This window comes from Sporothrix schenckii (genome assembly GCF_000961545.1).
Source record: "Sporothrix schenckii 1099-18 chromosome Unknown Cont49, whole genome shotgun sequence".
Lineage (NCBI taxonomy): Eukaryota > Fungi > Ascomycota > Sordariomycetes > Ophiostomatales > Ophiostomataceae > Sporothrix > Sporothrix schenckii.
In genome coordinates, this window is record NW_015971150.1 from 2,212,448 (window position 1) to 2,238,927 (window position 26,480).

A 26,480-nucleotide genomic window follows, 5' to 3' on the forward strand; every position below is an offset into this window, starting at 1 on the left:
AGTGCCTCGCCCCCAACCGGTCTCCTTCGCCAGTTTTCTTATCTCGATTTTCTCTTCACCGGGCACCATTTTCTTCTCACGGCCTTGTATTATTTTGCCACAACATATGCCTCCAACTATTAGGTGAACTGCCGCCGCACTTCCTCCTCGGAAAGTGAACCTGCGCGTCCCTGCGTATCCTCCGCGAAGATGGAGCCTGTGCCCGAGACTGAACGGATGGAGGCGTTTCGCTCCTCGCCGCTGCCCACGCAGCGCCTCCAGAGCTCGTCATCCTTCATATTTGCCTCGCCGACACCGTTAACACCGCGGATGGCGACCGATCCCGAGATCAACCCACGAAATTCTCACAACCAGCGCCGCTCTACTGAGTCGCCTTCTCCCAGCTCGCCCCCGTGGGTGCCAGCACCGAATACCCTTCCTTACCGCCCTCGCACGGCCTCACCCCTCTCCGGCTCGCACGTGCGGTCGCGATCGACCGCGAGCGTGGGCAGCCTCTATCCACCTGCCATGGGGCGGACACGATCTATGCCCGGCGTGAACGGCGCTGGCCACCTGCAGCTGATTACCGTTCCGCGGATATCCAGCCCAACACTCGGGCATCGGCCACCCACCTTAACCACGAGAACGCCAAAGAAGAGCCTTATCGAAGACGTCTTCCCGTCATCACCAACACGCGTCTCGGTAATACACGATGCAGACCAGCCAAATCTGCACGAGCGTAATAGCTCTCCCAACCTCGGCATTCATACCTTACCAACCATCCCCTCCGACGGCACACTCAACACGAGCATCACGAGCCAGCCGCTCGCCCGCACCCGCCGGCCATCCTCACCGTATCGGCGGCTTTCATCGTCAAGTGGCAGCTCACCCTCTCCCCTGGCGCCAGCACCGCAAACCGTGTCAGCGCCCTCTCTTTCTACCACCACGTCATCTTCGTCAATCACATCGACTACCTCAACAACCTCGACCGCCTCGACCGCCTCATCTGCTTCCACGACGAGTACCAGCTCATTAACGCCTACGGCAACATCCGACGCACCCGTTCTTGTAGCCTCTGTGTCCTGGACACCCCCATCGCCTGCTGCATCCTCCCCTCTCTATCGGCCGTCCGACACGCTGCTGTCAGCTCCGTCCTACGGCAGCCTCGGCGGTCTCTCTTCGTCTTCCGTGCCCTCCACGCCGACGTCCACGCGATCACGCAGTCCGAGCATTTCCAGCTTGGAGACGATCCCCGATTCACCCGACGCCGAAGAGGCTGCTCTCGAAGCCGAGCGCATGGCTCAGCTAAAAGCGGCAGCCGACGCCGTTGACGGAGACAGCAAGGGCGGTCGTGGCAGCCTTGACGTCCCGACGCGAGGTCGGACTCTGGCTTTTGGCTCACGGGACAAGCGTAAGCGCTGGAGTGTGTGCGGTGCCGAACGGCGAGGCGACCTCGATTTAGAGACGATCTGGGAAGACTGAGAACGGAGGACTAAGCTTAGGCTGAATTTCTCTGCTCTTCAATGTTCCTGATTTAAGCTCGTTCTTGTCTTGGTGGATTATCTTAACCCATCCGTCCTGCATTTTACGATCCACCGACAGCATTCCTCTGGAAGGTCTTGCTCTGATACCCTCGTGGCCTATTGCATTGTTCTTTTCATCAGCCAATTGTCTTTTATCTTTACGTTGCATCTCATCATCCAATGACTGTTTTTTATTGCACTTCTTTATCTCATCTCTCTTGAAAGGTTACGACAGCTGGCGCATACCCGAGCCTAAACACAGAACGTCACGTATCGGAATAAGGCCGGGTGATTTTTTTTTTCTTTGATTATATCCTTTGCACTACCACTTGCGACTGCTTGTTGTTTTATGTTTTATGTCATCTTTACTCTGCAAACTGGTTGGGATTCCGGGACACTACGCTGGACGGGAGGTTCAAATTATCTAGCGTTCAATGAAAGCTCCTCTTTTCTATTTGCAATTTTAAACACCGTAAACGTATATACCGTGACCATTTTCTATTTTGCCTGTAGGCTCACTCTTTCGTGCGCAACCAAACTTCAGCGCTGCCTTCTAAGGGTGGCGCGTTGTTTTAGTCAAAGGGAATTCTCCGCAAGGCTTCGCGGCCATTCTTGCGCATCTCGCCAGCAGCACCAAGACTGCTCGGCACGCGGATACCGCAGCAGTCGCCCCATCCGCTGGGGTTGTGAATATGGCGCACGCCGCCCTCCTGAAAGACGTCGACAGTATCGTTGCCGTCTACAATCGCGTCCTCGTCCTCGTCGTCCACGTCGGCACCCGCCTCGCCGGCCTCCTTCCCCTCACGCGGCAGCGTCATGCCCGGTGCGGCCGGTACCAGCGAACCAAACAAAAAGTGCTGCATCACGGGTAGCTTGCGTAGCACCTCGGCCACAAACATGCGCCGCATGCCACCCTCGACCTTCTCCCATGTCTTGGTCGCCGAGATGTCGTCCAGCATGGGACTATGCCAGCGCAAGCTGTTGTCACCGCTGCCGCCACCACCAGCCGTCAGTTTCTCGCCTTCGCCCACCTGCACGACATTCGTCGTCGAGGCCGCCTTGATGCTATTGACAAATCGCACCTGGCCGAGATACAGGTAGTCGTCACCAAACTGCTCCAGCGTCAGTGGCTGGTGTACCGCCCGAGGCGTGATGTAGCGGTGATGCAGCAGCTGTGCGGCGCCAAAGAGGAACGGTAAAAACTGGTAATCATCCAGCCCCCACACACCGTGCGAGCCCGCAGGCTCCAGGTAGTAGGTAGTTTGCACGAGGCGCATCACGTCGAGGTAGCGCGCAAACACACACAGCACAAGCGCCGGCATGTCGTCACGGCTCACGAGGCCCAGTTGGTAAAGACACAGCAGCCACACGACAAAGTGAAGCTCGTGGCCGGAGCCGTAGTCGATGCGCGCGCGGTTACCAAAGGACTGGGCCAGGTACGCCGCCGCTTCCGCAATCGCCGACACGCCCTCGCTCTCACCCTCGCGCCCGCCCTCGTCTTTCGCCGTCTCCTTCTCCTTCATTCCCAACTCCTCCTTGTGCCACTGCACTGCCCGCTGCCGCACCTGATCCACGAAGCCGCGGAATCGCTTGTTTCCGAACCGTGAGCCACCGGCATCGTCGGGCGGGTTGGCATACACGAGCGCTTCAGCCTCGTCCAAAATAGACAGCAGCGCCAAGACGACCGGCGACAACGGCCGCTGTGGCAGGTTCTTCTGGTACGTCCGTTGCTGCTGCTGACCCGGCCGCCACTGGCCAGGGATGTCTTCGGGTAGTTCCGTCCGAGTTTGTCGTGCTGCCGCCGCAGCAGCCAGAGCGTCTGCAAATACGCCCGCGGGCGTGTCCACCACCGACTCCGCCAGGCCAAACACCCACGCCTGCAGGAGGGTACAAGTTGCTGACTCCAGGAAAATCTCGTGGTCGTTCTGGCTCAAGATGCGACGGCGTGGGATGGCAAATTGGAAGTCGCCCAACTTCTCCGGCGTAGCCGTCGGTGGGAGTAGAGTTGGCGTCGCGGGTGCCGGTGTCGGGTTGGCGGGTGCTGCGGCGCGGCGACGGGGCTGCAGCTTTGGGATGCGGTCGCGCAGGTTAGGAATACTACTGGCATTTATAGTACCGGACGAAGACGGCGCCTGCGCGGTGGCCGGTGGAATGCTTGAGGCAGCCATTGATGGCAGAGGATGCAGTCTTGCAATAACGAACCGGTTTCGAGGTTGTGTTGAATGAAAGTTAGTCTTGGGACACAAAACGAGCTGGCACAGCCGGATCCTGATCCTTCGATAAAGTCGGGCAGACGCAGGACGTAAAAGAAAACTGTCCAATGTTGTTCGATATAACGCTTCTTTTTGTCGTTTGTGGTTAGAGAAATAGGAAGATGATGAATACGACAGGGTTGGAGGTCTGACGTATTTTGGGAGGCACACGCTCCTTCCCTATTTCCAGAGGCGAAAGTTGCACCTCCCACAGTGGCGTTTTATCCTTTAGGCTACCGCTTCCCTCCAAGCACTTGTGGAGCTCGCTGAGGTAGAGGAGCCTACTGGCGTCCCAAAGCTCCGGCTTGCGGGGTAGGTGCGACCCAGCTAGCGCAGGCAACATATCTTATCTTCTCGGATTGGGAAAGAGCAAGGCTCTGGAGCGTAAGTGCGGCACCTGCCGTAAATTTTTCTAAAAGATTTTTTCAGAGCCTCGTCAACACTCCAAAGCTCAACAACCGCCAATATCTCCCAGTACGTTGCATCCAACCGCCACAGCACAACCGCCAGCCACGTAACTGTCATTTTCGCCCGATTTCACAAACGCACAATGACTGCCGTCGCAGAACCGGTGGCCGTGCTGTCACCGCTACCTCGCGCAGATGGCTCAGCAACTTACTCGTACGCCGGCTACACCGTTTCTGCGTCCGCAAACGGACCCATTGAGGCCCAGAGACGGGACGAGGACCCCGATGAAGCTACTGTCGATGTTGTCGTACGACCAGCTGCTGGTGTAGGAGGTATGTCCTTGCCAGTTGCCGGGGACGGGGCTCATCATGATGCTCTCTCTTCATAGCCCATGTCACCTCCCCACCCCGTATTGTTCGTGGAACATATGAATTAATTCTCGAGTCCACTCTGCTGACATCTTGTTGCTTTTGCACCTATATAGGTCCTAGTGAGCGGCACCTCGAGTCTGTATTGAAAAAGACACTGCAAGAGATCATTCTTGTGCACGACTTCCCACGCTGCCTCATTCAAGTCGTCTTGCAAGTGCAGGCGACGCCTGAGAACGACTATGTCAACACACGGTTGAACATGCCCGGCCTGGTGCGTTACTATCCTTGATGTTTATTTTATTTTTGTTTTTGGGTGGGGGGGGACTCCTTCTCTAGTTTACTTGCTAATACCGCTCAGAATATCGGCGTTCTTCCAGCGCTGCTGCAGAGCGCCATCCTGGCCCTGCTCTCAGCAAGTATTCCGATGCGGACCACGGCGACGGCGGCGTCACTGGCCATTCTTCCGGAAACGAAAAGTAGCACCCAGACGAAGATTGTGACCAGCTTCTCCCCACGGGACGCTTCGACCGCTCGGTCGACGCATGTCTTCGCCTTCTCGGCTCAGGACGACAAGCTCCTGCTCGCCGAAAGCGAAGGTGAGTTCACCATGGGCGAGTGGGACGAGGCACTCGCCGTAGCAAAGAATATGTGCTGTCAGAGCCAAGAGGCTGTCGATACGTCTGGCGACGGCATGGCGCTGGACAGCAACGACATCAGCAACGACACCGACTTGCGTGGTTTCCTCCGCTCAGCGGTCCAAGGGAAATTGGAAGATGCTCTCAAGTGGAAAACGGCACCGAGAGAATGATTTTTTGTCCTTCCTTCTCATCACATGTCACTTGCAACATGTTCGTTCCAGTCACTTTCTGGGGCATAGCTCGCCGCTTGTGCCGTCTCTTCCTCTTTTTAGGCTGCAGTTGTAGGGATGTGCACGATTCACAAGGCACAACAGACGATGCGAGGGTCGCGAACCGTCCTCACGAAGCACATCTCAGGCACGCCAGGCCGCGAATTCGAAAGCAAAACGCTGCAGCTCTGCGGCATGGATCCGGCTCTCTATCGACTTGTTTGATCAAGACCAGGGGAAGGCAGGGGAGAAAACAAAACAAAAAAAAAAAGCAGCAAAATCAAAAAAGTCGAGGGAAACAAGCGGTGAAACCAAAAAGGACATAACAGGTTCACGGTAAGAGAAGAGACGCGGAACAAGGCTTGTCACTGAGCCCAGGACGAGCCAAGAATACGACCAGCGACGAGCAGTCGCCGCCACCTCCTCTTCGTGTGACCCTCGACATCCAGCGGCTAGATGTGACAACAATACAACATCGGTCGCATCTTGTTTAATCAGTAACATTCGTCACATTACTCCGTCCTACACATCCCAAAATACAGCTCCTATGCTATATTTGGTGCTACCGCTGACTCTAGCGATCAGAGTCACTGCTCGGTCAACAAATGACAAGACAGATCATGTCACCAGTGATAGGGCTCGACGCAATGCTACACTGTTTGGATCCCATACGAGCTCCAACATCCAAGTTGAGCCAGGTCCGTTCTCCGCCAGGCGCCCAGATCGCGCCCGTCTCTTCGATTTCCAGCCTTCTCTTTTGTTGTACTTGTTTATCTCTTTTTTTGTTCTTTTCCTTCTCAAACTCATTCGTAAAACATAACAAACTTTTACGTTCCCCCGGCCTTTTCTCAAACGAGCCGGCAGGTGGGTCTAACTGGCACGGTTGTGTTTGGGATATGCCTTTCTCGTGGATATTTTAGGGGTGCTGGGGGGGTGTTGGGGGTGTTTTAGTAGCAAAAAAATGCCCTCGTTTCATCTCCTGGGTCCATTTCAGCGTCAGTCCAGGATAGAGAGGCCCTCCTCGATGAGACAGGAAGGCTCCGCTTTCAATGGATTGGACTGGCTCTTTGGGCCTGAGGGTACAGGTAGAATGGGAAGCGAAAACAGTTTTCAAAACAATAATTCTCCGTAGCCAGGCGTGCAACGTACATGGCCATACAAGTCGTTACAAGTGCTTCTCCGTTTGCCTCTTCAATCGGAAATAGCATCACCACATATTACAGCTTCTTGCCCCTTTGTGCCAGAAACAGAATGCTGGGTCTTGGCACTGGTTTGGGACGGTCTTGCCGCTTCTGTCCTATTGCAGCGCCATGCCAAAACACGTGGGTTTGAATAAGAAAGAGCCGCCGACAGACGTTTTGAGGTTAGGGAAACTGGTCCTTTTCGGTCGATCTCCGGTGAAGAGGCAAAATGGAAAGAACGGATCTCGAAGGTGCAGCCGAAGGGAAGGCGCCAACAACTGTCAGAGAACAGCGGGCGGCGGTCCCAACGGCACGGTGGGTAAGGGCCTGACGGCTCCCACGTTTTCCCTTGCTTGAGAGTGTTCGTTGCTGCAACCGGCATCCCCACAGCGTAGTGATTGATTCGCGCTAGAGACCGGTGGGCAGCTGAGTGTGATCCACACGGGTCAAACTGAAGTGGAAAACAACCTGCCCAGCAAACGGCGAGCATCTATCTGTGAGCGACAAGCCTAACGACAGGGGATAGGTGGAAAGTGTGAGGAAATACGAGTGTTATTTACCGTCAATTATTTTACCATGGCAAGGCAGGAGCGGGTTTGAAGAAGTGTCGTGGATGGAAAGAACGAGCGAGGTCTACAAACTACACCAACAGGGAGACGCTTCTCGCTATCACTTCTCACAATGCTCCTGCCTGGAACAGCCGTACGTGGCTATTTTGTAAACTTTATGGAAGGAACAAGCGGCCTGCAGATTTGCATGTACCTGCGGAGGAAGCAAAACGTACGATACGTCGTAGAAACAATGTTGTATCCGACCCTAGAAGGCAAGAGCCATTCAAGCCCTGGCTTCACAGAGCTTGAGACACAGCGGGAAGGGGCAGCCTTGCCACTGACTACCTTCCCCTGTTACTCTTGCCGCGTCTGTCCAGTCCCGTCGACGACTTTCATCCCCTTCCATCCAAACCAAAACACACATTGATCTGAACAGATCCCTGCAGTTCATCCCCGTCTCGCCAGGATCACCAGCGCGGCGTACCGGCCCTTTGAAAGAATGGTCACTGAGAGAGCGAGCACTCTGTCAGATGCCCGTCGGGAAGGCTACCCTCATGCAGAGCAACACCTCCAAGGAAAATCACGTCCAAAGAGACCGATCATCCAGGGACAGCTGGAGAAGAGAAAGGAAAGAAAGAAAAAATCACAGACAGCCCTGAAGAATGGCAAAACAACCAGAACGAGATGCCATGCGGAGGAGGCTTGCGAATAGAGTTGCCTCTGCTCGCTACTGGCTGGCATGCACCACCATTGTGGCGATCCAAGAGCCTCTCTTCACGAAGACATTGCGCATCTGGGATGTCGGAATGCTTGCATCCCACTGACAACAGACCTTCTATTTTTAATTCTATCAGCACACATTGACGGTGGCAGAGGCACCGATAAAACAGGACGAAAAGGGGCCTGGCCACAGAGGGCCATCGAAAGGGCTTGGCGTTGCCAGGAAGCAACAAATAGCTATCAAACAAACCCGCAAGGCGTCTTGAGGATGGATCACCAAAGGCATCAAGATACGGCCGGGGGGCACTGCAGTGGGGCTGCAGCCCCGGACAAATCCACCCCTTTATGACTTGGGTCTGTTGCTTCTCTTCCTCCACCCCCCTGAGCTTCTCGCGACAGATCTTCTATGCCACATACAGAGCTACGACGGTGATCTCGCGCAGAGGATGCAAAGGGACTGACCACATACCACAAAACACAGGCACAGATACGATCGCACATTGGCCAAAGCTGTCGTGCCAGTTGCGTATTTAACTACCCACGGCTCGTCCAACCCATTGCTGTCGTGAACCTCACCTCGGCTCTTTCTTTCTCTCTCCTGACCTCCTCTCAGTCGGCCCAACACCTTTTCATCCCTTTCCATTTTACTTTGCGCCGCAACAACGAGCTCTGGAGTTCCGATTGTTGTTTATTTTATTCTGTTGTATTTCCCTTCTCTAGACTTCTGGCATTCAAGTTTCTACTTTTCACTCATATTTCTTATTTAGACCATTATTCACTCGCCGTTTTTGCTTCTTCACAAGCTTACTTTCTCAGGACTTTCTTTAACTTGGAATTTGTTCCCTTCACTGTCTCTATTTTCGAACTCGTCACAGTGCGTGTAGCACCCGCATAAAGCACGTCTTTCTTTACCACCCCTTTCAGAACTGTCCACCAGTCACCTTCGACTTTCAGCACGATTATTTCGTCAATCACATTGCATGTCCCCTTCTAGCGATACCGAAAAGCGTCACATTTGCTCTTTTAGCCTTGTTTTTGTTCCCCTTGTGCTACTTTCAGCCAACTATTGATATCGTGCCCGGCCGCATTCCATCCCACGTGCAGCATTTGGCACTGGTTCATCTTGTTGTTCGGCCATCACACGACTCAGCGTGCAGCAAAACTAATTAGCCCAGACGGCACACGGTCCTCTGGAACAATCCCCCCCCAGTCCTTGCACTCTTACTGTGTGGCCAATCAGTGCTGTGCACTCGCCATCTTCAATCTCACACTTTGAGTCTGTAAGTGCAAGCTGAGACCAAAAACATACGCCCACTACATATTGCAGGGCCAACCAAGACCAGCATCCTGATAATAGGATTCAAGGAAAAGCGAGATAAGTCTGGAGCTGCACAGGGTTCTGACTTAGTTGTGCTCTTAGTGTCTCAACCGACGGACTTATCGGAATTGGCCTATCCTCGCGTCGGAAAAGCAACTCAATCTTCTGCGTGTACGACAGAAGCTGGAAGGAAAGTTCGGCCGGGCGATATCCTCGACCTCCTTTCACCGTGGAACACTGTGTTTGTAAGTTGATTGATGCCCGTAACGTGGATTAGCCCACTAGCGCCAGGTGATCCTTCTTTGCAATGCAAAGGTGGTGCACATTGATGGAGGAATATACCCGCGCTAACACCTCCAGATTCTCCGCGATTCTATTCCAGCCCTTCCGGAGGCAGACCTACCAGCCGGCTTCCCCACCAGTGTCCTGTCCCAAGTAGTGTGACACCCTCCAGCACTTCCAAATCTGTACCAGGATTTTCTCGGTAGCAGACCGCTAGAAGCCTTCCGAGCTCCCAAGCAAGGTCAGGGTTTAGGCCAACGGCAATACCATTCACCTAACTCCGCCTTTTATTACCCAGCGGAAAAAGTATAAACAGAGCCAAAATACTAGCAAAACCAAGGGGGAAATCATAATGGCTAGCCGAGTTTCCTCGCCGTCAACTGCGATCCACCCTGCCTTGGCGCACACGACGCCTCTTAAAGGACTGGAGCCGTTTTCAACTGATCGCACCGACAACCTCACCGAACAACGTCCCAGGACTTCCTACAACACCATATCGCAGTCTGCCCTTCTCACCGGCGACAGTTCATCGCCCCTCACCGATCTTCAGGGCACGTCACATTCAGAAGCAAAGGACGAACAGACCCAACAGGCGCTCCAGCAGTATGTGGATCGCCTAGGTGAGCCAGCCGCCTTGTGCAGACCACAGTCTGCCCGTGCCCACCACGGCACTCTCGATTCGGTTCCCCGCCAAACGATCATCAAAGCTCTTGCTTCTGTCGCACGAAGCCACAAGCCTGAAGCTCTCTCGCTCGGCTGTGTGCTGAACGCCACCATGCAAACCTCGCTGCCGGTTGTCGAGGTTGCCTCGGACAGCCAGCCGGCTACCGGTGGAGATATGGATGCCCAGCTGCCGGCATCTCTGCAGCCGCCTGCGACTGCGCAATTCCAGCCTGCCACCGGTAAGGAGTCGTCGTCACAGCAGCTTTGCGATGCTCTCAACGACCTCGCCCTGCGCAGTAATGCTACCCCTACGACGTCTGCTGCAGCCGCGGCCTTTTCCGGTCTGAAGTCGCCTTGCTACTACCACGAACGCTTCGACGACGCCGTCGACATTGAGAAGGTTCTGGAAGAGATCAAGAACGACGAGTACATGTCTCACTCGCGGCTGGTACAGACTGCCACAGGAGTGCGTGAGGTTTCCAAGCAGCTGCAGCGCCGGCCCATCAAGCGCGCTGTGCGAAATATCATGATTGTCACCAAGGCACGCGACAACCAGCTCGTTATCTTGACGAGAGAGCTCACGCAGTGGCTGCTGTCTACGCCTCGGTATGGTTCGGACGTTGGTGTCAACGTTTATGTCGATGCCAAGCTCCGCAACTCGAAGCGCTTTGGTGCTACCAGCCTTGTGGCCGCCGATCCCCGCTTCGAGTCCATGCTGCGGTACTGGACCCCAGATCTGTGCTGGAGCCAACCTGAGAAGTTTGATCTCGTCGTCACACTCGGCGGCGACGGTACCGTGCTCTTCACGTCGTGGCTGTTCCAGCGCATTGTGCCTCCTGTGCTGTCTTTCAGTCTGGGAAGTCTCGGTTTCCTCACGACGTTTGAATTTGAGCGTTTCCGCTACCACCTAGACCGCATAATGGGCAACGAAGGCATGCGCGTGAACCTGCGCATGCGTTTCACTTGCACCGTCTACCGCGACGGCACTACCCCTGGTGCGCAGCCAGAGGAGGGTGAACAGTTCGAGGTTCTCAACGAGCTTGTCATCGACCGTGGCCCGTCACCTTATGTTTCCAACCTGGAACTCTACGGTGACGACGAGCTCCTGACTGTCGTCCAGGCCGACGGCTGCATCTTCTCCACCCCGACAGGTAAGTCGCAACGAAGTTTCCTATACTGTAGAAAGGTTTTCTCTTCCCATCGCCTCTTCGTGCTTCTAACACACACTTTCAGGTTCCACTGCTTATTCTCTGTCTGCTGGCGGATCACTTGTGCATCCGGACATCCCAGCGATCCTGCTTACTCCGATCTGCCCTCATACACTGTCTTTCCGTCCCATGGTGCTTTCAGACACTATGCTCCTGCGTGTGTCCATCCCACGCAACAGCCGCGCCACTGCTTACTGTGCCTTTGATGGCAAGGGCCGCGTTGAGTTGAAACAAGGTGACTGTGTCACCATCACTGCGTCGCAGTACCCGTTTCCTACTGTCACCCGCACCGATACTGAGTGGTTTAACTCGGTTTCGCGCACCTTGCGCTGGAATACGCGTGCCGCCACGCAGAAGGGCTTTGATGCCAGCCTGGGGGAGAGCGTCAGCGACCTGGCGTCTAAAGATGAAGTTGACTGGGACATTGATACCGACTCCGGCTACTATGCCAGCGAGGAAGGCAGTGTCGCTGCCAGCCCGCTGCGGCGGCAGATGAGTCTTCTCGGCATGTGAGAGACTCCTCATTTCTCTATCCAAATCCGAGCAAGTATTGTAAGCGTCATTACATAGACCGTTGCATGTGTTTGCTTAATACCCAGACACGTCGCTGCGATAGTGTCCTGCGACTCGAGCTCTTTAGCCTCCTTGCTTCTATGTCGCGCCTGCTTTTCACGTCCTATTTTTTATTATTGCTACTTTCCGCTGTACATGATTGACACGACCAAACATTGCCAAAAGACGTTGCCCATGGCATCGTTTCATTGCATTTCTCTCTTTCTCTCTTATTGTACATAGCCTGCTGGGAACATTTTGTTTCATTGCATTTCTCTCTTTCTCTCTTATTGTACATAGCCTGCTGGGAACATTTTGTTTCTGTATTTAGCGCTCGAGACTCGTTCGAACACCTTTTTATATAGAGCTCAAATGATTGAAGATCACACAGTTTGACTTCGCCAAATTATGAGAACGAATGAATGATTTATGTGTTTCATATTTTCATATGTTTTGAGACAAAGGAAACATACAATATCCAAGAACAGCCCATTTGTACGACGTACGACGTATATCATACAAAGACAGAAGCCCCAAGCGCCAAAAGGCTCCTCGCGCGCTCGTTTGCGAATCGAGGAGAAAGTAGTAAGAATAAAACATTAAGCTCCGGCCTACCGTTCATATCGTTGTGTTTTCTTGACAAAGTGAGAGAAATCGGGTGTCAGATCAGGTCCTTTGGTCACGTAAAAACGGAAAACAAGTACCGGCTCCAACAAATAGAAAGAACAAAAGACGGAAACAAAGCAGTGATGCGGTGGGAAAGAGGCAATAGAGCAAACAAAGACAAAGGAAATTCAGGAGCACAGACAGTCGTCAGTAAGGGGAGAAAAAGAAGAAGAGACGCAGTAAATCATATCCAACAGTAACTGCGACACCACTGACGCAAAATTCAAGCCTCATGTTGGTGTTACAGAATAGAAGAACTAACCCGCCATCCTCAGTAGATAATAGATTTTGTTTTTTCCATGTACATGGTCGCTTTTTAGTGTTGCTTGTGTGCGGATGTGTGCCAGTGCCTGTGCTGGCATCGAATAAGTAACAAGTGCCCCTAACCTCTAGAGAGTTTTATCCACGGTGTTCCGGTGTAGGATTATTGCGATAATTGGTGCGATTCGGTCGCTGGACCCAGCCATTTGCTCGAGACGTGGTCGCAACAAAATAGCGTCATTGTTTGTTGAAGGCCGGATTCCATTTGCGCGGACATCTTTCGAAGGCAGCTGAACGCGCCAATTCAGCGCCAGTTACCCTGCGAGAGTGAAAGCAGACCAGCAATGCAGTCCATGTCGCCCTTCTTGCTCGGGCTAACCTGTGCACCGCGCATAAAACGCTCGACGTCATCTGGAGCAGAGAGAGTGGCTGCCCGGGACAACTGGGCGCGCTTCGGCGGTGACCGCCCAGACGCGTCCTCGTAAATGTCAGCAGCGTCAAATTCCGTAACCTTGCCCCCCGTCATCCGAGTGGCAAGTTGGGCGTGTTTGCTGCCCTTGCTACCATCGCCTCCCAATACGGCCCGCTGCTGCCGTCCGTTCCTAGACGATGGCAGTGGCCGACGCCCGTTGCCTGCAAGGCTATTGGCAGACGGCTGGCCGAGACTCGGACGGCCTTCTTCATCCGGGCTCCAGTTCTCCTTGTCGGAGTCGTTTCCAGATAGCAGCGTGGACAGCTTAAGCTTCTTCTTCTTCTCGTCATCGACCCACATCTTGTCTTTACCGCTCTCCTCCCGAGTATTGGAAACGTTCTGCATCCGTGCAACGCTGCTCAGGGCACGGCCAAGCTTAGCACGCTTCATGCCCGGTTTCGGAATGCCTGAGCGAGACGATACGTTCCGCTTGTGGCCGTTGGGCTGGAGCACAGAGGACAACGTCATGGACGAGCTGCTAACCGACGATGTTGAGCGCAGCAGGCTGATCGCGGCAATAGCTGAACCGCTCGCCTCCTGCTCTGCGTGAGCACTGAGCTCGTCGTCAACGCGTGTATCCGAGTCACAAACAGACTCCCATGCGTGCACATCACGCGAGCGACCCCGTAGCAGGCGTGGCGGGTGGGGGGCCTGGGGCATAGGGGGAGGAGCCGATCCACTTGCTAGCGAGTTCGTCAGGCTAGAGATAGGCGGGAGCGTAAGGCCCAGGCTAGGCAGAGCCGAGTGGCTGCGGCTAAGGCCAAACCGGCGAATGGCGGGTAGAGCTGTGAGCGGGCTGTCACCGCCGTTGCTGCTGCTGCTACCCGTTCGCCGGTCGATATCAACAGTGGGGTTCGGCGGAGGCAAACGCCGGGGAGGAGATGGCGACTGGCCTGCGATAACTTCAGCCTTGCCTTCAAGGGAAAGAGAGAGACGAAATGGACGCTGCCGGGCTTGCTGCGTAAGGAGATGCTGCTGTTGTGGTGGAGGTGGCAGGACCTGGGTTGATGATGTAGGCCGGACAAAGGGCTCGAGTCTCACGGACTCGTCCCGGGGGTGGCCGCCGTTTGGTGAAGGTCCGTTCCCTCCACTCAAGGAGGACGACGACGTAGAGAAGGAGCTGTGCATGTTCCAACGATTGGCCAGATAACCAAGAGAGTTCATCGAGCTTGAGAAAGAGCGAGGACCGGATGGTATCTGAGCAGCCGCCGGTGCTCCGCTTTCGGACGCGGCAGATTCTTGTTGCTGGCGCTGGGCAAGCGCCTCGGGTATCCACGGGCCAATTTCGGGAGAGGAGGTGGGCGTCGTCGATGGCATAGGGGCGGACATGGAGGCGGACGTAAACTGTTGGAAGTGCGGGGGTGAAGACGTGCCGTGGCCATCCGAAGAAAAAGACGAGTGCTGGGAGAGAGAGGCGTGGCCGAACGGGGTGGTCGGGTCGGAGGAAAGGGCGTGCATGCCACCGTACCGGAGGGCGGCGATTTCCTGAGGAGAAAGCGGACGAGACTTGCGACGGTCATTCTGCCTCCGGTTCTGGAACCAAATCTAATGAGACAATATAGTGGTTAATGCATGGCGAGGGTCGCGTCGAATTCGCGTCGACTTGACGGTTTGACATTGTCAAGTCGTCAGAAATCTATACATACCTGAACCTCCTTCTCATTCAACGACACCCGGCTGACAATGTCCAGACGCGCCGTCTTGTCTGGCTTTGGATTTGCAAGGTAGGCAGCCTCGAGGATAGACTTGTCCTTGGCCCTGGAAGCAGGGGAGATGAGTGTTAGCCGCGTCATTCTACATACAGTCTCTCTCTATACGTGTGTGCGTGTGTGTCTTGGAAAACAGTGGATTAAGAATCAAGGCATATAAAACGTAGTAAAGAGAGAAGGAGAAGCATCCTGAGAACGCGTCCCACTCTATACTTACGCAGTCCGTTTCCGCTTGCCCTTGGGATGCCGTAGCATGCTCTGGTCACCAGCGTCGGATAAAAGGGTGAGGGAGTCGTCGGCCTTGTCGATGTTGCTACTGTCACTGCTCCGTGGTGACGAGGTAAGCGGCTCGTTTGACGCGTCACCGTCGGCGCGGGCGACCGCGGCCGAGGAGGTGGCAGGCAGTTCGGACGCCATGGCGGGCGGTGATGTGAGGAGACGAGACGAGGACGAAGGCGAGAGAGGCGGAGGGGAAGTAAACGGCGGAAGCGTCCTAAACGCGTTGCTCTAGGACAGAGGCTCGAGAGGAAGGAACGAAGAAACGAGGAAGAGGAAAGAGAAGCAAAAGCAAGAGGAGGAAGGAAGGGTAAAAAAAAGAAAGAGCAGCAACGGCTCAGAGGTAAGGCAAGCGCGATCGCGAAAGCGGACCAGGCAAGACACGACAAAGCGCTCTAAGACGCCCACAAAGATACAATATACAAGAGACACGAGAACCGCGAAGCGTGTTGTAGCAGTGGATTCTGGCCAAAGGCCAGTGGCCCCAGCAAAGCAATGCTGCGGAGGGTCCAATTAGAGGTTCCCCATTTCTCGTGCATATTAATAAACCCATGGCTGTTGCAAATACGCCCCTCACTTTCCCTATGTAGCTTTTGCACTTTACTTTTGTGAAGCACATTCCCATTGCACATGGCCCTCGTCTTTCGATTGCATTATGGCACGCGTACGGTGTACTTGTTCGTTCTCCGTGTCAGTGAGCTTTATCCGTATCCTTCGCATCTCCAAAAGTAAAATACACGAGCTTTCGGTTGTTGCACAGTGGTCGTCGCCACGGCGCGCGTGGGAAGGTGCTTTCGTGCCTGCTCTTCCTTGGTGCAGCTAAAGAGCAAGATTGCCCTGCAGCAGCATTTTACGTGACCCAGCGGGTAGCCCCACTGGTGCTCGTGCCTTTTACCTTGTCATTCGCGTCAGCCAATCAAAAGACGCGCTGGAAGCTCTTGTGCCCCGAATAGGCAATTAAGCAAACAGACCCGCTTGTTTGGTTGACCAGACGACTCTAATTGCAAAGGGCCTGCTCCTGCCGATTCTCGATTTTCAAGACCAAAAGGGCAGTCTCGGAGCGCGTTTGTTTCCAACCCCCAGTCCCATCTTAATGAGACGCCCCTCTTCCTCACCGCAGAAGCGCGCAAGCGTTGTCAGTCGCGACTGCTTCAATGCCATGCTATTTCACTTGCTTGTCCTGTCAATTTGGCAATTGCTCGTGCAACTTCTGTAAATTAGACCTGCCGGCCTGCGCTCTTGACTTGCACCTTCGGGTCGCGTCGTTGTGCTGCTGGCGGGTCCAGGAGCGCCTTCCTGCATTGCACCCCTTCCCTCTCTTGTCCACAGAGGCTCCCTTTTGTCTAGTTCTTGCCTCTGTCCGTCCTACTTCGGCACTGTCTCCGTTCATATGCGACATATTCCGTCCTGCAAAATGCCAACCTCACACATACACGGACCCTCCCTTATTTTACTGTTCCAAGGTCTGCAGAACTGACCGGGCCATTCCCTTTGCAACGCTACAAAGTACATCAACGCGCCACCCAGTCAAAGGACGGAGTACAAAATACCAGACGCAAACCCATACGGCCTTGGCCTGAGCACTCATCTTAAAGTGCATTTCTTGTTGTCTCGTCTCACTGCAGCGCCCACCTCACCCACTCACCGACCATCCGGATCGACTGCCAGCTCCTGTCACATGCAGGGTATTAATAGCACGTACGCGGGGTTCTGCCCATTCAACATCCTCGCCGCGTCCCAGATTCCGGTCGGCTGAGATTACATGTGCGGTGATGACGGCAGTGTCGTTTTGGCGTCCACTACTGGCAGCGGCGAGTCTGGTACAAAAGGAACAGCCGTAGTATTCGTCGGATCGCGTCCCGTCGGCAGATCCATGTTGGTCACGGCGCGTCGAAACAGTTCGAGGGCAAGGGCAGGTTTGTCCACCGGCAGAAAGTGGCCAGCGTCGTATACGACGGCAAAACTCAAGTTTCCATACTCCCGCACCTTGCCCTGGACCGTCCCCTTTCTGTTTCCACTTCCATAATCGGGGCTGTCAGGGTCGTCAAAACTAAGCGGCGTGTACGGCGTAGCCTGGAAAAGAAACGACTGTGTATACGTGAGGGCCAGGGAGACCGCCTCGCCGCCAAACCTACAACAGCAACAAAATGAGCAACAAGAGCACGTAGGTCATGTTTCTTTTCGCACGAGCCATGACACTTACCAATTGCCAATGTAGTCAGCATCGCCATGCACCAAGCTACATTGCGGGCAAAGTGGGTCAGTGTTAGCAAAAGGTCTACATACAGGGCAAACAACGTGTGGCTTTTGGAGATGCTCCGTCGTTACCATGTCCACGTCCATCTACAGCACTGGTATGGCAATCTTACAGCACGCGAATGCCGTTCTCAAGCAGATAGTCGAGGTCGTCCAAGAAACTGGGGAAGACGTAATCTCCCGCGCGTGCAAATGCGTTGTACACCGTCTCGCTTTGCGGGGCATAGGCAAACGAGGCTGGCGCGGCCGCCGCGAGCTCCGGTATGCTGTCTACACCCAAGGCTGCCCTGGTCGTCTGGAGGTTGACAAAGTCCACAAACGACTGAGAGACAATCGGGTCCTGTGCCGGCCGGCGAATATCGTACATGTTTCGGCTTCCGTAAAAATAGTACGGGCCCTCTACATTGTCCCGGCCTGGAATGAATGGACACCTCATTTAACAGCCGGCCTTTGAAATGCTAGATTTGTGAAAGGCACGTGGTCCACTTACACATATATGTTGCTTCAGCACAGCGAGCAATGGTCCTGGGGCTTGTTCGGTTAGTAAAGAATGCACTCATCTTGTTGTACCGTATGGCGCCATCCGCTGTAATGGGAGTCCGCAAGGCTCTAAAATGCAGAGTAAAAAGCTCAAGCTGTGAGAGACTAACTTTTGTTTGTCACGTTGGTACTCCTCGCGACATTGCTGTATCTGATTGATACATCCATTGGGCATGTGGCAGGCAAAGTCCATGAAGCGTGAGACTGAGATGCTGTCAATATGTAGAATTTCGGGCCTCCTCTCGAGTGTGAGAATATGACATCCCATCACTTCCCTGCGTACGCACCTTCACCAGGAACAAGTGAGATGTTGTAAGTGTTATTTACTGCAAACTCTGGGAACTGGAATGGGGTTGGTCGTCATCTTCCGGATAAGCTATAAGACTTGAGGCGTTCGGTGGAGACATCCACGACGCACCTTGGGAAATTGAGCAAGGGCGTCAATAATGCCGCTGCTAATGCCCAAAACTCCAAGGTTGAGAGGAATGCCAGTCATCGATCCAGATTTTATTGCTTCGTTCATACCGTGGAAGTACCGAAAGAAACCTGTCCGTTTTATTAACGAATCTCAAAACATGACAAAGGCAAACAAAAAGAAAAGAAAAGAAAAGAGAAGAAAAGAAAGACATACTAGGTCCATAATGGCCACCATAGCTCTCCGTCCAGAGATGGACCGTCTTTGTCGTGATGACCGGATCCATTGTAGGTAGCGCATGCATGAACGCTTGTAGTACATCCCAGGCCTGGACTGCGGCTTTTTCTGTCGTTTCTGTGACCCATCCGGAGCTGCGTCTGCCATTCTGCGACTGATATGAGAATCCCACACCAACTGGCTGGGACAAAAACAGAACGTTGGATACCTCAGACCACGAGTGCGGGTTGAACGTCGTATTCAGTTCTTCCGTTACCTTGCAAGGCCCGATCTCTAGCAAGGTTGATAGTGTGTTAGTCTCCGGTGACACAGCTGCTGTATGATCGAACTCGGAACACCAGTCAGGGCCATACCACCAAAGAGACCCAGGAGGGAATCTGAGCCCGGTCCGCCGTTCAGCCAAATGGTGAGAGGTGCCGTGAAAGCGCTGTGTCTAGCCTCGGAAAACCAGAAGAAGTAGCTCGCAGTCGCATTGTTGCCGGAATTGTCGTTCAGATCAACAAAACCAACAAACTCTTGGACACCTGCGGTGGTCTCACATATCAAACCGGGCTTTCGGTATCGAACCGAGGTGGTCTCCGAGAGGGTCAACTTGGAAAAGGAGTCATTTGAAGCGACATCGTGGACGCCTTGCGATACGATCGAGACATAACTGGTGAAAGCACCTTTTATCAATCCCGTGGTACAAAGTGTTAGTATGAGGGTTGTGCAGAACATGACCATGTTTTGGTATCTCATCCTTCTTTCTTGATATTTTCATGTTGTCGTACAATATTCACAGGTATGTGGACATACAGACGGCCTGCATTTCGTAGTAAATTCAATAAGGAATGAAGAAACAATTTTTTTTTATAAAAGAACACGTATAATAACAAAAATAGATAAATAAATCAAAATTAAATCAAAACCAAGCCGGTAAAACACACACAACTCGCAAAGAAGTCACACGGAGCCTCAAATACCAGACACAAGTCACAAGAAACCGGCCTACCACTGTCACGATTGTCGCGTCAGGGACACGGTGGCAGACAGAAATTAATATATTGTAGCTGTGCACAATGCCATGCGATTTATAGTGCGCCTTTTTGTTACGTGCGTCAGTTCTCAGAAAATATAGTGATCATTTATGATCACGCTTTCAACGCCTGGCATTTGCTATATGGTTTTGAGTAAACTCGATGACATCGCGATGACACGACGGTTGACCAGATGTCGTGCACACAGTACATACAGTGTTAATTGAGAGTATATACGGTGTGGGACAATTCGGAATGCTGGGAAACTGAGCGAAGCTTCCCCTCCACTAGGACGGTGAAAACAGCAGCAAAACACTGCCCCACCAAGAAGGGGAAGAGGCCCAAAAATCGGCTAAGCAAGACGAATGCATATAAAGAGGAACATTCTCACCGCCTTCTTGGTACCGACGAAGAGGATAGAGAACCGCACAGCTTGATGGACCAATCGCCGTACGGGAGAATAGAAGGTCTTTGCTTGTAGGAGCATATATCTACGTTGTCGTTTCTGAGTGGCTTATAGTATATTTCCAGTAAAAGTAAATAGTGAGTAAATGATTACCATATCCATTTGCACTGCATTGGTCTAACCAGGCTGAAAGCAGAAAGAGAGGGCCCTGCAGCTTGCGTTGGAGCTTTGGTACCTCTTTGGAATAATGCTCTGTCACCTGAACCGTTTTCCTTTCCTTCAAGATCACAAGTCACATCGGCTCATCTCATGTGGTGGGTTTTTTATGTGGTCCCGACTCTTGCACTATTCATTCCTTTTTGGGTCTATCTATCCTTTCTTTGGTCGTTGCGAACTGTAAGAAGCAAAATTCCCCGCGCAATCATCATAGCGTATCGTCGAGTCGCGTCCAGTGCACGTTGCCGCGACGCACCGAACGGGTTGTCCAAATCTGCGGAGGTAGCGGCAACGGACGGACGCTCGTGCTCACCACCTCCCTGTGTGGCATGCAAAAAATAATTGAACAGACTACCACCGACTAACAAAACGAAACCGAGCCGAGTCGTTTAAAAGTCGTCGTCGTCCTCGTCGTTGGGCAGCGGCATGCTGGCAGCAGCATCCATCTCCTTCCGGTACTGCTCGAGCAGACTCTCGTCGACCTGGGCGGTGGGAGGGGCCAGAGCGGGGGCAGCGACGAATTCCTAGCCGGGTTGTTAGTATTCGAAAGAGCTTTCAAGGTTTGGGAGGTGCCAAGGGGCGCATAACGTACCAGACCCGAGTTGCCGACCAGCTTGCGGCCGAGCCACAGGAAGGGCTTCTCGAAGTTGTAGTTCGACTTGGCCGAGATGTCGTAGTACTGCAGGTTCTTCTTGCGGTGGAACGTGATGGTCTTGGCCTTGACCTTGCGCTCCTTGACGTCGACCTTGTTGCCGCAGAGGACGATGGGGATGTTCTCACAGACACGGACGAGATCGCCTGGATGGGTGGATTAGCTTGAGAGTTTGTTTACAACAACATCGGAAGCAAGGGTGTGATTGACGAGGGGTGTCCACGTACGGTGCCAGTTGGGAACGTTCTTGTAGGTAATGCGCGACGTCACGTCGAACATGATGATACCGCACTGGCCGTTGATGTAGTAACCGTCACGGAGACCACCGAACTTCTCCTGACCGGCGGTATCCCAGACATCGAACTGGATGGGACCGAAGTTCTAGGTTACAGAGTTAGCTTCATGCCTTGTTATATGGCGCGTGCAAGTAGCCTTTGCCTGTGGGACGGGGGGCAACCGCGTCGAACTTACTGTGGTGAAACCCAGAGGGTGAACATCGACACCAAGGGTGGCAATGTACTTCTTCTCGAACTCGCCAGTCAGATGGCGCTTGACGAAGGTGGTCTATGATGCAAGGCACCGTTAGCAAGTCATTGTCGTCATCGAATGAGGGTCGCACCGGCGGCACGGCTGCGAGCTGCGAGCTGCGAGGCTGAACCTGTCCAGGATAAGGTCGTAGCAAACACCTCAAGGCCGCCCGCCTGCCGTCGATTCGTGGGTAGAAATCATATTACCTTGCCGGTACCACCATCGCCGACCAGCACCAGCTTGAAGGTCGGCACATTGCTCGCGGGGGCGGCGGCCTCAGCCATGGTTGTGTGTGGAAGGGTGAAGATGCGAAATGCAGAAGAAAATGCGGATACAAAAGAAACCCGAGAAAAACACCGTCTGAATATCGATTGTTAGTGATCGTCGTTTCGGACAAAGAAGAGAAGGTCGTCGTCGCCGTCGCTGGTTCTTCGCTGTCTTTTGGCCCTTTCGAAGACCCTCAAAAATGAAAACAAAAAGGCGGGGAGAGATACGTCGGCCGAAGGCGGGCGCAAGGAAAGGGCGTGAAAAATAAAAGGCCAGACTCGGACGAAAGAACACCTGGTGTCAGAAAGGCATTAGGAGCGGGCTTACCTTTGCGATGCTGTACTTAGGTGGTGGGTGGGTTGTGGTGATGATATCGTGGAGAGAGAGGGGAGGGAAAAAGGAGGGAGAATGGAGAGGGAGGTGGCATGCGCAGGCGAAAAGAAATCTTTTTAATGATGTTTTTTATTTGCCCTGTTGTTGCTGCAGCAGGCGCCAGCCAGTTTGGCGGGCAGCTTCGGACTAGTGCAAACCAGGTTGGGCTTCGGCGGGGAAGGAATCGCCAGCAACGGTCACGTGTTGGTTTTGTCAGCAGAATTGCATGAGGGGCAGGCAGAAAGAGGTTGGCAATGGCAGGCGTGGCGTCACAGGAGGAGGAAGGCGGGACACAGTGGAGCGTTTACAAAAGTGGACCAGAGTTTTGTTGTCAATTAAATAAAAATTAAATAAAAAAAGAGCTTGGGTCGATTGCAGCGCGTAACACTGCCTTGCCAGCACTGGCAACAACAGCTCTACTGTGTATTTTGCCATGGTATGTTGCGAGTCACACGTCATCCTTAAACACGAGTTTGTGACCCAATATCCTCGTCCCACTAGTACAATAACACATAGCTCACATCTGCTAACCTGGGTATCAACAGCTCGCAATTGGGCCCGAACAGATTCCGGTACTATATCGGCAAGATGTGGCACCCCAGAAGCCCTCGTCCACCCCAATTTCGACGCGGCGTTAGGTTCAGGCGGATCTCCTGTAAGCGACCCGAGCCGGTGCTCCTTGCGACCTTGACGAGAATGCGTTGCTGGTCATTAGTTAGCAACTGTGATGGACCAGAGTGTAGACATGGCAGAATAGAAGAACAGAAGAACAGAACAAAGGGAGAAACAACATACGCCTTCGTTTCCGGCCACACACTCGCCGACCTTCTTCAGGCCGTCGTGGTTGGCGTGGTTGACGTAGCCAAACGAGCGGATTTGGTCGCCCGCCTGCAGCCCGGCGTCGGCGGCAGGGCTGCCATGGACAACGCTGTTGACTTTTGCAAATGGAGGCTCGAGCGCCTCTGGGACCGAGTCGGGGAGAATTTGGGCAGCAGGTGCGCCTGCGTTGTCTGCTCTATCTTGTGCCCCTGTGGCGTCTGCATCGAGACTGGCAAAGTGCTCGTGCAAGAACTTTTCTATGACGCCCATCAAGTCCTTGTAGTCGTTCCGCAGGTGAACGATGCGCGACCGCGTTGTCCGTACTGTCCACACATACCCACGTCAGCATTCAGCTTCTCGCGTCTCGCTAGGAAATGTAGGGTAGAAGTAGGTCGCGTTCGTACTTTGCGCCACGTCAATGTCGGCTCGAGGATACCCGTCAGGCGTCAGAAGCGGCGTGTTCATGTCAACATTGTGCTGGATGGAAAGACAGACGGTTAGTACATCACGCTCCAGTCCACACGATCGACACGCAAGTCGGCTACCAACAGAATCCAGAACGCTGCCAAGGGCCGTCAGCTCCGCTTCCATGTTCTCTTTCTTCCGTTGAAGCTCAGTGAACGAGAGGTTCTTGGCGTCGCCATTCGTCTGGCGGGCCGTCGTCGGGCCCGAGGGCACGGTGGGCGCGTGAATGTTGTTCATTCTCAATGGTAATCCCATAATACCATGCCCAGTTGCGGGAGATTGAGCATCGCTTTTGTTTCGTAGGCGGAGAAGCACGGATGATGCGAAGAGCATCAGAGAAATTGGAGGTCAATTCACAGCGGGGCCTTCCTCCATCATTAGAAAACCGCTGTGACACTAGGCAGAATGACGCGCGGTAATTCAAGCGGGGCGATGGTAGGCCTGGACAGGTACGGTAGGGCCACCTAAAGCCAGTTGCTGTAAATCGTATGTCGTAAGCTGTTAGTTTTAGCGGTTGCGTGTAAGTCACCTGTCAGCTGTCATGGCAAACGTCCCTCAGATCTAGATCTTTCCCTGGCCGTGACGAGCTGTTCCTGTACCTTATATGAGAAATTAATTTGTTGAACGACAATTAATTAAGATCGTTGTAATACGTTTTGTGATAAACAACGAACGTAGAGCAACCTTTAGTTTACTTCTGAGGCCGCACAACTTTGATTTCAAGGGGTAATACTACCGAGGATGCTATCGCAATATGCATCTCCTCTGTCATTCTTGCCGCTTTCAGACGATACCTCTTTCCTCAAATGCTCCTTCCTCCCACGTTCACCTATGAAGGGGGGAAGGGGGGAAGGTGGGATGGCCAAGTATGTGTGCACCTGCCTTGTGAGACGAAGAAAAACTGTTCCTAGCCCTTGCGCATGCCATCAACAAATTGTTGACGTTCACAATAATTTTCCCGTCTGGTTGCGTTTTTCCCATTAGTATGACTCTGTTTCTTATGGCATATCTCCGTGTTTCCCTTATCTTTCTACATCCGTCTGCCTTATATTATCATTACAGGTCTAAAAACAGTCCCTTGTAATTCGATTCCAGGACCCTCTCTCCATTCCTTGCCACTATACGACAAGATGCCGGCGTCTACTTTCGCAGCGCTCGCCGATGACCAGAACATGGAGACCGATGAGGTCCTTGATAGCTTCGTTTGTGGCAGCCCCTTATCTTCACCGAGTTGTGACTCTACACGAATACATACCTCGACCTCACCCGTTGCTATATACGGAGAGAAGGTGGAAAGAAACGTTGTTACCACAGACATAGCGGACAGTGGGCCCGACTCTCTCACGACCGTGTTCACCAGACTCGTCGTGGCAGAGCCAATGTGTGGGCTGGAGCGCGTACCGACAGATCCCAAGTATTCCAGTCATGGCCCAGCAAATGACACAACGGCTCAAAGGATCACACGTGGAGGTCAAGATGACGAGCCAGAAGCAAGCGTGGCCAGCGGTACGGGTAGTCTTTCGCCTGTAGAGCAACTGCTGGTACCAGGCAGTAAACAACAAAAACCCTTTTACAAATGGGTCAAGGCACTGAACCGGCGTGGCACCGCACAACGACACCTTCGCCGGATAGATACGAGTGACCAGGCACGTTCCGACAATTCAAACAGGGCAACTGGCAGCTCTGTATCCCGCCGGAACTCGTCCTCTATTTCGTCCCTCGCCTACGTCTCGGCCATCCGTGATGCAAGCATCAGTGGTGCTAGTACGAGCCTTGCGCCCTCATCACGGAAACAGCGAGCGAGATCTTCCAAAAGACTGTCTAAGACGGACCGAAGCAGCCGTGCATCCTATTCTGCAAGGCTCTCCGAGGACGATCGACCACAGACACAGGCCGAGTTGGCAACGCTTGAGCGATCCAGACACCGTCGCCGTATCCTTGAAGAGCTGATCGAGACCGAGGAAGGCTACATCGGGGACATTAAATTCCTGATGAAGGTAAGCCGTCCTCCAGAAACTGCTTCCAGCCACTAGGCAATGCCCTAGGCCACTGACAATTGCAGGCGTACCTGTCAATTTTTGCACCTTGTGCTTCGATAGACCCCGGATTCCGTGCATCCATGCACAATACTCTAACGAGCATTGTCGAACTCCATGACCAAATCCTGGGGGACCTCTACAAGGTCGTTCCCAACTCAGAATATGCCGGTGTACCGCCAGTGGGCTTTTTATACAGCTCGCAAGCCATAAGAATGCATAGAGGACGCAGTCTCGACGTTGTTCCTGAAGTTAGGACGGAAGACCTACCGCTCTACGGATACTCGGGCTTGGCAGCCGATCCCCATACGGCCGCTGCCGTGGCCAACATTTTCATAAAAATCGCAAGTCATGTCAAGAAGTTCCAGGCTTGGAGTCGTCATTTTCGTGAAAACTAACATCGAAATAGAAATTCCGCTCCTATATATACGAAGAGTACGGTGTAAAATATGGAATGGTGATTGATGACCTCAAGAAGATGCACCGCTCGAACCCGGACTGGGACAAGCATCAAAGAGGTCTCGAAACGCTGGCATCTTTTTTAAGTTATGCAAGGGGCCCAGCTGGTTCGAAGAAATCCTTGTCGATTAACGACCTACTTGCCAAGGTGTGTGTGATGCAATGGAGCTAGCAATGTACTGAAGTGAATCGTACCAATATTGACGAACCTCACTTGAGTACAGCCGATACAACGAGCCTGTCGTTATCCTCTCTTGTTCAAGGAACTGTTAAAGGCCACTCCCGTCTACGACTGTCCGCATTCTCATTCTGAAATTGAGAAAGCGCTTGATGGGCTCGAAAATACGGCGAGGGCCATGAACGAGGCAACCGACGATCCGCTCATCAAGTCCAACCTCCAGAAAACATGGCTGCTCGAAGAGCGCCTTCGATTTCCTTCCAAGGTGAGCAATGGCATATGATCTACAGTTTACATATATGCGTTTTGGCTCTTATGAAGCAGTTTCTGACCTGTCGTCTGTTACGATAGGCTACTAGCGCTGCGTGCAAAAGCTGGG

The 26,480-nt window shown here is 53.3% G+C and overlaps 9 protein-coding genes across 9 annotated transcripts; 4 read left to right on the forward strand and 5 right to left on the reverse strand.

Moving 5' to 3' along the window:
- Positions 1-189: 189 nt before the first annotated feature.
- SPSK_05327 (uncharacterized protein) lies at positions 190-1,461 on the forward strand (the record flags this gene model as incomplete). The annotated part of the gene is made up of 1 exon (XM_016732076.1): positions 190-1,461. The coding sequence occupies one exon, from the start codon at positions 190-192 to the stop codon at positions 1,459-1,461; it is 1,272 nt and encodes a 423-aa protein (XP_016583236.1).
- A 613-nt stretch (positions 1,462-2,074) lies between these two features.
- Positions 2,075-3,670, reverse strand: SPSK_05201 (peptidylprolyl isomerase; the record flags this gene model as incomplete). The annotated part of the gene is made up of 1 exon (XM_016731951.1): positions 2,075-3,670. One exon carries the CDS (start codon positions 3,668-3,670, stop codon positions 2,075-2,077), a length of 1,596 nt encoding a protein of 531 aa, XP_016583237.1.
- Positions 3,671-4,304: 634 nt separating this feature from the next.
- Positions 4,305-5,341, forward strand: SPSK_05418 (exosome complex component RRP46; the record flags this gene model as incomplete). The annotated part of the gene is made up of 3 exons (XM_016732166.1): positions 4,305-4,494; positions 4,647-4,804; positions 4,892-5,341. The coding sequence occupies 3 exons, from the start codon at positions 4,305-4,307 to the stop codon at positions 5,339-5,341; spliced, it is 798 nt and encodes a 265-aa protein (XP_016583238.1).
- Positions 5,342-9,784: 4,443 nt separating this feature from the next.
- On the forward strand, positions 9,785-11,816 carry SPSK_05080 (uncharacterized protein; the record flags this gene model as incomplete). Its single annotated transcript, XM_016731832.1, has 2 exons — positions 9,785-11,246; positions 11,329-11,816. 2 exons carry the CDS (start codon positions 9,785-9,787, stop codon positions 11,814-11,816), a joined length of 1,950 nt encoding a protein of 649 aa, XP_016583239.1.
- A 1,270-nt stretch (positions 11,817-13,086) lies between these two features.
- On the reverse strand, positions 13,087-15,380 carry SPSK_05011 (homeobox transcription factor; the record flags this gene model as incomplete). Its single annotated transcript, XM_016731766.1, has 3 exons — positions 13,087-14,799; positions 14,901-15,012; positions 15,181-15,380. 3 exons carry the CDS (start codon positions 15,378-15,380, stop codon positions 13,087-13,089), a joined length of 2,025 nt encoding a protein of 674 aa, XP_016583240.1.
- Positions 15,381-16,997: 1,617 nt separating this feature from the next.
- SPSK_04989 (carboxypeptidase D) lies at positions 16,998-19,410 on the reverse strand (the record flags this gene model as incomplete). The annotated part of the gene is made up of 9 exons (XM_016731746.1): positions 16,998-17,370; positions 17,443-17,478; positions 17,609-17,909; positions 17,986-18,104; positions 18,146-18,239; positions 18,323-18,377; positions 18,454-18,581; positions 18,667-18,960; positions 19,017-19,410. 9 exons carry the CDS (start codon positions 19,408-19,410, stop codon positions 16,998-17,000), a joined length of 1,794 nt encoding a protein of 597 aa, XP_016583241.1.
- A 1,304-nt stretch (positions 19,411-20,714) lies between these two features.
- SPSK_05396 (GTP-binding protein nuclear protein Ran) lies at positions 20,715-21,789 on the reverse strand (the record flags this gene model as incomplete). Its single annotated transcript, XM_016732144.1, has 6 exons — positions 20,715-20,849; positions 20,918-21,123; positions 21,205-21,358; positions 21,449-21,541; positions 21,597-21,635; positions 21,712-21,789. The coding sequence occupies 6 exons, from the start codon at positions 21,787-21,789 to the stop codon at positions 20,715-20,717; spliced, it is 705 nt and encodes a 234-aa protein (XP_016583242.1).
- Positions 21,790-22,719: 930 nt separating this feature from the next.
- On the reverse strand, positions 22,720-23,761 carry SPSK_05415 (26S proteasome non-ATPase regulatory subunit 9; the record flags this gene model as incomplete). Its single annotated transcript, XM_016732163.1, has 3 exons — positions 22,720-22,848; positions 22,940-23,286; positions 23,368-23,761. The coding sequence occupies 3 exons, from the start codon at positions 23,759-23,761 to the stop codon at positions 22,720-22,722; spliced, it is 870 nt and encodes a 289-aa protein (XP_016583243.1).
- Positions 23,762-24,558: 797 nt separating this feature from the next.
- Positions 24,559-26,384, forward strand: SPSK_05126 (uncharacterized protein; the record flags this gene model as incomplete). The annotated part of the gene is made up of 4 exons (XM_016731876.1): positions 24,559-25,425; positions 25,491-25,817; positions 25,874-26,071; positions 26,148-26,384. The coding sequence occupies 4 exons, from the start codon at positions 24,559-24,561 to the stop codon at positions 26,382-26,384; spliced, it is 1,629 nt and encodes a 542-aa protein (XP_016583244.1).
- Positions 26,385-26,480: the final 96 nt, after the last annotated feature.